General features: G+C 19.1%; 4 protein-coding genes across 4 annotated transcripts; 2 read left to right on the plus strand and 2 right to left on the minus strand.

Annotated features, from left to right (window-relative positions):
- Window positions 1-141: 141 nt before the first annotated feature.
- On the minus strand, window positions 142-726 carry PRSY57_1406700 (hypothetical protein; the record flags this gene model as incomplete). The annotated part of the gene is made up of 1 exon (XM_012909684.2): window positions 142-726. One exon carries the CDS (start codon window positions 724-726, stop codon window positions 142-144), a length of 585 nt encoding a protein of 194 aa, XP_012765138.2.
- Window positions 727-1,869: 1,143 nt separating this feature from the next.
- PRSY57_1406800 (tRNA m2G10 methyltransferase subunit, putative) lies at window positions 1,870-2,924 on the plus strand (the record flags this gene model as incomplete). The annotated part of the gene is made up of 5 exons (XM_012909685.1): window positions 1,870-1,901; window positions 2,083-2,242; window positions 2,417-2,503; window positions 2,604-2,667; window positions 2,890-2,924. 5 exons carry the CDS (start codon window positions 1,870-1,872, stop codon window positions 2,922-2,924), a joined length of 378 nt encoding a protein of 125 aa, XP_012765139.1.
- A 70-nt stretch (window positions 2,925-2,994) lies between these two features.
- Window positions 2,995-9,372, minus strand: PRSY57_1406900 (hypothetical protein; the record flags this gene model as incomplete). Its single annotated transcript, XM_012909686.2, has 1 exon — window positions 2,995-9,372. The coding sequence occupies one exon, from the start codon at window positions 9,370-9,372 to the stop codon at window positions 2,995-2,997; it is 6,378 nt and encodes a 2,125-aa protein (XP_012765140.2).
- Window positions 9,373-11,423: 2,051 nt separating this feature from the next.
- On the plus strand, window positions 11,424-12,872 carry PRSY57_1407000 (hypothetical protein; the record flags this gene model as incomplete). The annotated part of the gene is made up of 2 exons (XM_012909687.2): window positions 11,424-12,579; window positions 12,808-12,872. 2 exons carry the CDS (start codon window positions 11,424-11,426, stop codon window positions 12,870-12,872), a joined length of 1,221 nt encoding a protein of 406 aa, XP_012765141.2.
- Window positions 12,873-13,689: the final 817 nt, after the last annotated feature.

Here is a 13,689-nt window from a genome sequence, read left to right on the forward strand (position 1 = left end):
AAATTATAAGAAATATAAATAAAATTTTTTTTTTTTTTTTTTTTTTTTTTTTTTTTTTTTTTTTTTTTTTTTTTGTACATTCACCCTCATATATTGTTCTAAAAATATCTATATTTGTTCACTTTTTAAGACTTGTTAATTTTACATTTTGATTTTACCATTATTTCTTGCCAATTTAATCATATGCATATCCTTGAGTAGGTTATTAATTTTTTCATAATATTTATTTTTCATATTTGTCCATTTTTCTTTCCTTCCATATTCCATTTTATCATAAGAAAGATTATCATTATCTAATTTGTCTTTACTTTTATAAAGATTTTTACGATTAATATGATTATTCATAGAACAGTCAAAATTTTCATTACATAAGTCAGCATCATTATATTGACAAACTTTTTCCTCATTTTTATTTCTAACCAAATGATTATTATTATTCTGATTGTTCATATATTTTATATCTGTTTCATTTTTTCTCTTTATATTATTATCAAATATATTTAAAATGTTAATTTTCCTTCTTTTTCCATTTTCTTCCAAGTGAAATAAATTAAATCCTCTAACATTTATGTCTTCTTTTTCATCGTCCACATTTTTTGAACTCGCTTGATAGTCGTAAAAATTTGGTGTCAAGCATTCTTTTTTTAATTCGTTATTATATTCACATTCTATTTTTGCTTTTTTTCTGTTATAAAATTTATCATTATGAAGAAAATATCTTTTCATTTTACTTAAAAAGGAAAATAAAATAAAAAAAAAAACATATATATATATATATATATATAATATATGATTATATCTTTCTTCACTTTAACATTATATATATATAATATTCCAAGAAGCATTTAATATCATCATATTATAATGAGTATATTATATAATTATCAATATTTTTTCTTTTTTTTAATTATGTTGATGCTTACAAGATAAATATATACATCATATACTTAAAAGTATATGGATAAAAATATAAAATTGTATATTCAGCAAATGTTTATATATACATATATATTTATATAATATTATTATATATTTATAATATTATGTATACAATATTAAATATAACGAATTATAAAAATAAAAATATAACTATATTATATATATGTTTTATATAAAAAAATAAAAAATAAAAAAATAATGGATTTATTTATTTATCATATTGTGGGTTTACGCATATTTATATAAACACAAATTCATATATAAATATTATATATATATATATATATATATATATATATATAATATGAATATCCAAAAAAAAAATATAACGTATATAATATATATTATACTATATTATTTTATGTATTTAACGAGATTTTTTTTTTTTTTTTCAAGAAGCTTTTAATTAACATATATTTAATCATATTAAGATATATATAATGTTTTAATTTATTTTACTCATTTTAATTAAATCCATATATTTTACGTTTCATTTTACTTGTGTAAAAAAAAAAAGAAAGAAATAAACATATTTAGATATATATAAGCATATTTTTTAATTCCTTTTTTTTTTTTTTTTTTTAATCTATATTATTTCCAAGTTAATATAAATATATTAATTTTATATATGGGCGTTGTTATTTTGTTATAATAGTGACTTTAAACAATTTTATTTCTATGTACAAGCTTTTTCTTCTTTATTATAATTATATGCAGTATAATAAATAAATAATTTGTTAAAAATATATAATTAAATAAAAATATATAAAAATATGAAAAAATACTTTACCGTTTTGTGCTTTATATAATTAAACTAATATTTCTTCTTTTAGACACTTTTCTAATATATATATATATATATATATATATATATATATATATAGATTATTAAATTTTTGTTATTTCATATTTATATAAATATAATTAATAATGAGACTTTTAACACATAATTTTTTAAAATGGTTTGTTCAAGAAGAAAAGACAATTTATAAATAATACAATATATATATATATATATATATATATATATATATCAGTATATATTATATGTATGTGCGTATGTTCTATTTCTAAAATGTAATTATATGTACATATAATTATTTTATTTAAAAAATGTTCATATATATTTATTAATTTTAATAGCAATGAAACACAGTGCACAGGAGGTTATCCGCTAAACATAAAATTAGATATGGATTCTCAAGAAAATATAAAAATAATAGATCAAGATATAAATGTAGAATTTGTAAAAAATGTATTGTCAAAAGTTGATTACGATGTTTTATATAACACAGCTAAGCAGGTATTTCTTTGTAATATGAATATATAATTTTTTTTTTTTTTTAATAAATGTAAATACATTTATAAGAATTATATTATGCATTTATGAATTGTAATATGGTTACTTTTTTATGTATACAACGGCAAAATGTTATATATATATATATATGTATGTATATATTTATTTTATTTTTAGTTTGGTATAAATTTACTTGCTAGCTATAATAGTGATCACCTGGAAGATGAAGAATTTTTAAATTCAGTTCATCATGCCCTTTTTAAGGTATTTAAATAAATAAATATATATATATATATATATATATATGTTTATACATTTTGATGTATGTAGAAAAAATAATGTCATTTCATTTGTATTTATGTAGGTTCATATAATGGAAGGGTCTTTGGTATGTCCTAAATGTAACATTTCTTTTCCAATAAAAGATGGTAAGTTTTTTTTTTTTTTTTTTATGTCATATATTTATACAACTCTAATAAATGAATTTTTATATAAACCTAAATTTATGTTTTTATATGTGTGTACATATAAAGATATATATTTATATAAGTATAAAAATATTTATTCAAATATATAATAATAATAATAATATATATATATATATATATATATATTTATATATTTATATATATTTCCTTTTTTAATATTAGGAATTCCTAACATGTTAACTGGAAACGAAAAATAAAAAAATCAAAGAAATAAAAAAACAAAAAAATAAAGAATAAAAAAGTATAAATAGATGTGCATTTAATATTTCAAGGGCATTTAATATAATAATTAACATTTGGATATTCCACAATTATTGTTGACTCATCATTTTCAAGAAAGTGTATTTTAGGTTCATGATTTATATGATTTCCATTTGAATTTAATACATTATTTTGTTGATTACTTTCAATAGGAATAATATTTTCATACATATGACAATTTTTTTTATTAGAATAATTATCATAACTTGATAGCTGAAAATCATAGTTTATATTTTGTTTTTCCATATTATTTATATATTTTTTACAAGAACTATCCTTTCTATTGCTTATATATTCCTGTGGGATATCTTGATCATGTATATATATATTTTTTTTTTTTATTTTATCATTTTTAAATAAATAATAATTAATATTATCATTCATTTTGTTTTCATGTATTATATTATTCTTCTTATTATTTATTATTATTTTTTTTTTATTATTGTCCAAATGAGATACCTTGTTTTTAATTATTTCTACATTTTTCATATCATTTATATCTTTATTTTCATTATTTAAATTTTTGATACATTTATTTTTTTTCTTTTCATCTTTTAATTTTTTACATTTACAATTTAAAACAATTTTTTTAATTACATTTTGCGAAGAATCATTCAATTTTTTATTTGCATTTGTCAAGTGCAAATTAAATTTCCCTTGAATTTCTTGATTTTTAAGAAAATCATGAATATATATTTTACTTGAATTTTCTAATGAATTATCATCATTGTGATCATAATAACATTTTTTTTCTTTTTTTTTTTTAAGCTTATCCTGATTTGTCCTATTTTTTTCTTCTTTATCGTTTATCCATAAATATTTCTTGTTATCATTTGAACAAGTGGAACCTTCAAGTGGTCCATACATTTTTCTAATACTTGGTTTAAGCAAGTTTATATTTGTGTTTGTACTATTATTAGAAGGATTATTTAAATATAATGTCTTCTTCTTATTATTATTATTACTACTGTTAATATTATGCGTCTTTTGATTTGGGGATATCATTATGTCATCTGATATATTTGGTATATTTGAAATATTTGAAATATTTGGTATATTTGAAATATTTGAAATATTTGACATATTTGAAACATTTGAAACATTTGAAACATTTGAAACATTTGAAACATTTGAAACATTTGAAACATTTGAAACGTTTGACATATTTGAAACATTTGAAACGTTTGATATATATTTTTTATTATTTATTATCTTATTATCTTCTTTATGTTTTATCCTTTTTTCAGAGTGATGTTTTATATTTTCCCTATCAATGATCGATATGATGTTTTTCTGGTAATTACGGTCATTTAATAATTTACCATTTTCCTGTATTTTTTCATATTTTTCAAAATGTATTTCTTCAGAATTAAGACTTTTTACTTGTTGATCTTTATTATATAACTTATCCATATTAATCTTTCCATTTTTTTTTCGTTTTCCTCTAACATTTAGAATATCCATGTGTTTCATATTTTCTTTATTTAATTGTTCTTTTTTTTCTTTTCCATCATTTAATACATCAATCTTATTTATAATTTCAGAATGTTTTGGAATTTTCTTTTTCGTTGAAGAACTTTTTTCTTTTACATTTTGAGAATATAAATTCATGTGCTTTGTAATACCGTTATTAATTTTAAAATTATATATTTGATTAGATTTTATTATTCCTTTTTTTATAACTTTTTTACAAACAAAACTTTTTCTTTTCTTTTTTATATCATGTTCCTTATTTATTTTATATTCTGGTACAAATTTTCCCTTTAAATATAATTGTTCCGGATGATTAACATTTTCTGTTATCTTCAAATGGTTATTAGAAATAATATTATTTTCTTCTATTTTATTAAGAGGACCAAAAATTGGTGAATCATTTTTTATTTCAATTTTCTCTTTATCATTTATTTTATTATATGTATTAGTTGAATTTAAATTCTTTTCGGTTAATACATAATCTGTATAATTCTTAGAACAGTTTTGTGCTGTACAATTTTTAAATAAATTAATAAATGATTGTGATCTCTTATTATCTGGTGATTTATAAATATGACTTTTTGTACTTAAATGAGGAACATGTGAATTGTATCTTCTTAAATTCTTTTTATTATCTTTTTTTTCATTACATATACTTTTATTTTTTATATAAGAAAAAAATTTAGAAAAAATATTTTCCTTTTTTTCTTCATTTATCTTTTCTTCTTTTACTTTTCTTAAGAAATATTTATTTTTTCCTGACTTGTTTATCTGACCAAAATTGTCATTACTTATATAATTAATATGTACAATGTGTGAATTGATTTTTTCTTGACATATTTTGACGTTATTTTTTTTGTTATTATTCTTTTTCCTGAAAATAGTACTAGGACAAAGATTCAAATTATGATATCCATCATTTGTATTTGATTCTTTATTGTACTTATTTAAATTTTCCATATGATTACAATCAATTTTATTTTTAATTTGATTTTCTATTTTATTCATAGTTTCTATATTACTTGTTGTTTCATTTATGTTTTCTATATAATTCTTATTATCATCCTCACATTTGTTAAAATTAACACTAGCAATTCTTTCCTTTTTACCTTCACTAATATTATGTTTTAGTAAATTTATTTTTGTATTATCATTTTTTATACGATATTTATTTGTAACATAATTCTTAATTTGTCCATTTGATGTCTCATGGGGATGATACTCTTTTCTCATTTCATCATTTTTGTTTATTCTCCATTCACGTTTATACATTGGACAAGACATCGTTTTTAATTTATGTGATGCATTTTCATCATTCTTTTCTTGTATGGCAAACCCTGTTGAACTATCCAACGAACTCTTTTTGGCCATATCACAACAAATATATGAAAACTTGTTATTCATATGGAGTTGGTTATTTTTAATATTAGGAGGCATATCATAAAAAATTGCTGTCTCATTATGATTATTTACTTGTATTTGATTTTCTTGATTTTTTTGATTTTCTTGATTTTTTTGATTTTCTTGATTTTCTTGATTTTTTTGATTTTCTTGATTTTTTTGATTTTTTTGATTTTCTTGATTTTTTTGATTTTCTTGATTTTCTTGATTTTTTTGATTTTCTATATTTTTTTTGTCATAAGGATAACATGCATGTACAACAGAATTACAACTAGTCGATAGACTATTTACATTTTTGAATATAGGATTAATATTATTTTTATCATCAAAAATAATGGGATCTTTCTTAATCATTTCATCATTATTTTTATCTAACTCTTTAAAGTTACAGGTTTTCTTTTCTTGTTTTTTTTCTTTTACATTTTTTAAAATTATTTCCATAAATTTTGATGGCTTGGATTTTATTAGATTTTTATAAAATATTGTATTTTGATGACTTTTATCCTTTTTCGTTTTTGAAATTTTTTTTTTTTTATTATTTTGTTCTGATAATATTTTTAATTCTTCCTTAAGAGCATTAATTTCCTCATCTTGTAAAATTAAAAAACTTTTCAACTGTTCATTTTCTATATCTTCTTTTTTTAACAATTCTTTTAACTTTATCATTTTTTCTTCTAGTTCGATAAGTTTGGATTCATATTTTGTAACGTTCAATTGATTTGTGACTTGATATATTTTTTGGTTCCTAATTCTTTCCATGGCGCTCGTTTTATAATTAATCCTAATATTTTCGTTATCACATGTAATACTTGATTTATCATTTTTTCTTTTCTCATCACGTTCTTTAATATTATTTATATCAAAACGATTATTATTGTTATTATTATTATTATTATTATTATTATTATGGTTGTTATGGTTATTATTATTATTATTATTATTATTATTATTATTATTATTATTGTTAGTTAAAATATTCTTTTCATTCTTATAAATTTTATTATATTCATGATAGTGTTTCTTGGGTTTTTTCTTTCTAGTAACTTTCAGCAGTTCATTCAATACTAAATCATAACATTTTTTGTGATGATATATATTATCATACGTTTCATTAAATGTGTCACGTTTAAACCTTATCCTCCCATTATTATTATCCTCATTTTTCAATTTGACACTATTAATCTTATATAAATTCTTGTAATATATATCCTTTGTAGTTTTATACTCATTATTTATAATATTTCCAGATATCCATTTATTATTATTCCCTTTATCTGTATTTTTATGAATCCTTAAATTATTATTATATTTTATGTTACTTTTTTCCAATAAACTAATCTGTTTTTTTTTTTTATATTCTGTATTATCATCAATTTTGTGCAATTCATTATTTAAATGATTATTTTCTATATTATATTCATGGAAATTTTTTTTTTTTTTTTCCTTTTTTTGAGTTATCATACTTTTATCAAAAATATTGTTCTCATTATTTGTTCTTGTACAAACGTTTAATGCTATATTATTTATACCCTTAACTGGTTCACTACTATTTTGTTTGTTTGTTTTTTCCTTTACATTGTTCATGTACATATTAACATGTTCATGTGGATGGATTGGACAATATTTCTTTATAAGATTATCACATTTTTCTATGTGAATATATTTTTTCTTATTTTTAATATTAACATCAAAAATATCATTTATTTTTTTATATAAATGCTTCACTTCAAATGAGCTAGAACATTTCATACATTTCCCATTTTGATATATATGATCAACTTTCTTTTCTTCTGTTTCTTTGGTATGTCTACACATATTACTTTGATCATTTTTATAACCATAATGGAAAAGAAAATTATCTTTCATTTTTTCCTTTTCCATCTTACCATTTTGTTGGGATATACAATTATTTTTATTTTTTTCTTCCTTACTTTTAGTATTATTTATATCATTACTATTATTTATATATTTCTTTTTCACATAATTATCATCACACATGAATATAATATTATTATTACTCTTCATTTCTGTACCTTCCTTATCACTTAAATCAAAATTTAAATTCACTTCCCCCTGTATAGAAATTTCATAAGAACTTTCGGTATTTATGCTATGTTCATCTTTACATTTTTTATTAAAATATTCTTCATTTATTTTATTGTGATTTGTTGATATATTCCTTTGTCCTATGGTTATAAAATTATTTTTATTATTTTTGATATTTTTGATATTTTCGTTATTTTTGATATTTTTGATATTTTCGTTATTTTTGATATTTTTGATATTTTCGTTATTTTTGATTTTTTTGATATTTTCGTTATTTTTCGAGTCCTTTTTATTTTTCTCCATTTTATATGGATTGATTATTTTGTTAGTACCATATGATATATTTCTTTCCACCGTTTTGTTGTTATTATTTCTATTTTTTATATCAATTTTTTTTCTTTTTTGTTTTTTAACCTTCAATATATTCCCACTAAAAACAAGTTCGTTCGACAATAGGTTACAATCTTTACCTATATTTTCTTGCTTTACAACTTTAGTATTAAATAAAAATTCAAAATCTGGATTTTCATTAATTTGATTATTATTTCTACTTCTTTTTTGGGAATTATTAGAATGATTCCTATTTCTCAATTTAATATCATTCTTATGATTAGTTTTAAAAAAATATGTTGACATATTCTTTTTTGATCCTTTTGTGGATTCTGTTTTATTTTCAATTTTCTCTTTTCCATTAATCGCTCCTTTTGAATTTACAATTTTTTTTTTCTTACTATTATTTATATTATTGCAATATTTTGATTTAGATGAAGATTCTTTTCTAACAAATGAAAAGTTACTTTTTTTCATTTCCTTTTTTGTGTTGCTTTTTTTGTGATGCTTTTTTTCTTTTTCTTCATTATATATTCCCTTCCTTTTATAAAATTTATTTTCAACATATTTATTATTATTATTATTATTATTATCATTTCTAGTGTTGTCCTTAAGTCTTTTTATAATATTATTATGTATCACATTAACACTCTTTTTTACATGTACAGGTTCATTTGATAACATATGATTAGGTCTTTCCATATACTTTATTATATCATAATTTTTTCCCTCACTTTCATTTGTACTATTATAACATATATGATCTATTTTGCAATCTTCCTCATCATAAGTTGGAGTACAACCTTTCTCATCTATAATATTATTAGAATTTTCCAAAAAAGGTATCAGGTCCTTCTGATTTAGAGAATCAAAATAATTGCTGCATGTTTTCAAATTATCATTTGATATTTTATATAAATAAATATTTTTATTCTTTATATCGTCCTTTTTTTCAGGATAATCTTTTAAATTGATAAAATATTTTTCATCATCTCCATAATCATTTTTTACCTTAGCTATAATACAATCGTTTAATATATTATGTAACACAATCATTCTATCCATTTCTTTGGAAATATTTCTTATATCGTTTTTATCTTTAGGATAATAGTTTTCATATGAATAATCTTTCATTTTGGCTGTTTATTAATGACTGTATCATTTTTATTTTATTATTTATTTTTTTTTTTTTTTTTGAAACAGAGGAAAACTACAACAAGTATTTTATATGAACTATATATAAATAAATAAATGCTGATAAAGACAGAATATGTTTTATGATTCTGAAAAAAAATAATGGCATTAAATTAATTTTAGAAAAAATAACATATGTCTATTAATATATGTAAAAGACAATAAAAATATGATAAACATATATATATGTATATATATATAGAATAATTATTTTATTTTATTTATAATAATATATGAAAGAATTATATTTTTTTATATATAACATTATAAATTACAATAATAGATCCATTCTAAAAAATATATAACAGTTGTATAATATATATATATATATATATATATATTGATATATTTATAGTTGTAATATATTTATATCATAGAAAAAATTACATGAATGTTTTATTTTGAAGTACATTTAAGAATTTTTTATTTGTTCAATTAAAATAATTTTTTATATTTACTATAATTTAAATATGAAAACATATATTGAAGAATGTAGAAATTTAATTATTTCTTTTGGAAAATTCTTATTAAAAACAAAAAATTATATAAATTCTATATTTCTATAGACGTATTATATTTGTTTGTTCATTAAAAAAATATACAAAAAAACAAAATAAACGGATGCACACAAGAAGCACAATATTATTATGTTCTTTTATGATAATTGTACCTTTTCTTAAAAAGAAACGATAAGTGAAGAAGAAATAAGAATAGAACAAAAATTGTGTTCATTCTTATTAATTATGCATTTGGAAAATATTCTTTGAAAATATGAACAAGACAAATTTTTTTCCAACAAGTATCTTTAATTATTAAGAGGCTTAAATTTGTATACTTTATATTATTAAAACTTTTTATATTTTTGAAATAAATTAGGACCTATAAAATGCATATACATATATTTTACAATATCAATTCTTAATATTCCTGGTGTATATAGTATGTAGAGTACTAATTTTCATATCTTCAAAATAATACAGAAAATATGATTCATACATAATAGAGACAGTAATTAATTTTGTCATTCTCATATTTTGTATTTTTCCCTTTTTTTTGGGTTTTTTATTTTTTCATAATCGTCTTTGTTTTTCATATAAATGAATCAAAAAAAAAAAAAAAATAAAATAAAATAAAATAAAATAAAATAAAATAAACCAATATAAATATATTTACATTTATATATATATTTTTTCATATATAAAGCTACAATACACCCATGCATCGACAATATATCCTATATTGATATAATATAACAATTTTTTAATGATTTAATTTCAGAAAGTCTTTTCTTTTATCTTATATATATATATATATATTTTATTTTTTTTTTTTTGAACATAAGTAATTATAATATAACATCAATAATGACCCATTATCCTATATTCAATTTATAGTAAGAGAATATAGCTCCATTTAAAAAAAATTATATATATTATTATGCTTGGTTATATAATAATTTCTTGTCTCTATTTTTGAATCAGTTTTAAAAATAAATCTTTAAATGTTCATTTTACAATCATAAAATGCATGTAAATGACAAAAAAAACGGAAAAAAAAAAAAAATGTTACATAAAATATTATATTGAACTTTTTGGCTTCCTACTAGCCATAACCGTAATGTTGTTAAAAAAAAAAAAAAAAAAAAATCCCAAATTTATTAACATGTTCAGGTAAGGTATCACAATTCATAAAATATTTATAATATATTAACATTTGATCTCTTTAAAAAAAAAATGAAATCAAATATAAAATAAATATACAAATAAATAAATACATATATTTATTAATTTATATGTGTATTTTTTGTGTTTTCTTTTTTCTTTTTTTTATTTTTAAATTCGGTCTTTTTCATCCCATAAATTCATATTTCACTACATTCATATTAAATTAAATAAATAAATAAATAAATATATATATATACATATTTTTTTTAAGCCTTACTTATATAATCCTTTCGTATATATAAAAACATTGCATAATTCTTCAGAGAAATGGAAAACGAGTATGCAACAGGAGCTGTTAGACCATTCCAAGCTGCTGAAAGTAATGAAAGATATCAAGATCCTCAAAATTACGAACTGTCCAAAAAGGTAGTAATATTTACCCCAATATATTATTTCGATGGGAATTCATGGACAGCTTTAGAAAGATTATTAAGTCTTAAAAAGACCATATTTCATGATAATAGACTTGTCACATTGTGCCCTGTGGAAAATAATATAACCCCGATCGAACTGGAGGCTTCTATTAGTGGCAAATATGATATTAAGGTTTATAGACATTGCGAATATATTTTATGTATTGAGGGGGAACAGAAAATATTAATAAAAATACCTGTTACGAAAAATATTATAACATGGAATTCTGATCAGCGCCTTCCATTACTACCAAAAACATGGAAACCTACCATTTTTCTTTTAAATGAGAGCAATATATTTCTTAGGTTTATTCCGGATAAATGTTTAGTTATTAGCCAAGTGAGTTATAGTGATTCATATAAGGTAAATTGTATTAACTTCTCTGAAGGATTTTGTTGCTGTCATCCAATAAATAATTTAGCACTATTATATGGAGAGTATCAACAAAATCAAGAATCAAAAATTATGAAATTACCGAAACTTCCCATAAGTAATGGGAAATATAATTACTTTATACATTTTTTTACATGGGGCACTATGTTTGTTCCCAAATATTTTGAATTATCAAGAGGCCCCTTATGTAATTTCAAGAAAAATATCATTGCTTTATTAATAATACCACCCAAAATACACATTTCTATTGAATTACATAGTTCCTCTCCTGTAGTATGTTCAATGGAATATAAAAAAGATTTTCTTATTACGGCAAGAAAGCCAAATATTACAGATATAGAGATATATACAATCATACAAGATCAATTAATAAAGTATGATTTTTCATATGATCTTCGTTTAAATAAAGAAAACGCTTCAATATCACATTTAAACATTCCAATAGGTTTTAAAATAAGTAATGAAGAAAAAGAGAAAAAAAAAAAAAATTCTTCTCATATATGCAAATGGACATTTATTGAAACAAGAGATCAAAGAACATTAAATAGATCAGGAAACTCATCATCCGAACATATCATGTCTCAAGATTTGGCTTGCATATTTGATGCAGAAAAAGGTACGAAAATTTAAAAGGAAAAATAATTATAGTAAATACATTTGAAATGATATGTACATATAAAAATATAAATAAATAAATAAATAAATATATATATATATATATAATAATAATTTAACAATAATTTGTTGTCTATTAAGCAATATATGATTAAAAAAAATATATATATAATTTCTCTTATTCTATTAAGTATATATTTTAATTTGTTGATTTATTTTATTTTTTTAGGTATTTATTATTCTACAGATTATGGTATACGTTATTGTAAGGCATTTAAACAGTTGAAAGTATAAATATTAAACCCTATTTTTCTTCATTAAAATATTGTACATATATAATATACGATATACTTATTGTCTAATATTATATTTTTATTTTTTATTTTAAATATTGTACATATATAATATACGATATATTTATTGTCTAATATTATATTTATATTTTTTCTTTTAAATATTGTTTCAATATATATATATATATATATATATATAATATTTTTTTTATGAACCTATAAGCATATGTATATTTATCTTTTAAAACGTTTTTTCATATTACCTAAATGAACTAATATATGCCAATATATATATATTTTTTTTTCGATAATAATAATATATGCGGTCTTTAAAATAATTATAATATTTTAATATTTCTTTAATATTATTAAATATATATATTAAAAGAAATGGAATTTTTTTTCATAATTTAAACATGAGAAAATTTTAAAAATAAGAAAGGCTTTTATTGAATAAAAATATACTTATAAATTATAATAAATTGATAATCCTATTTCAGAAATATATATATGTGATATATATATATATATATTTCATATTTCCTTAATATATTCATTCATTTTTGAATAATATTTTATAAAATACTGATTCAAATGTTATTATTATATATTTTATTTATCAATATATAATATTTATATATATAGTATGTTCAAATATTATATTTTTTTTTAATATAGAATAAATATAAAATTAAGCAAAAATTTTTACAAAATACAAAAGTATTATTATATTAAATATAATATAAAATTAATATAATAATAATAAAATAATATAATATTTCTCTTTTTTAAAAATTGAAATATATATATTTATTTAT

The sequence above is a fragment of the Plasmodium reichenowi genome, chromosome 14 (genome assembly GCF_001601855.1).
Source record: "Plasmodium reichenowi strain SY57 chromosome 14, whole genome shotgun sequence".
In the NCBI taxonomy this organism is placed as follows: Eukaryota; Apicomplexa; class Aconoidasida; order Haemosporida; family Plasmodiidae; genus Plasmodium; species Plasmodium reichenowi.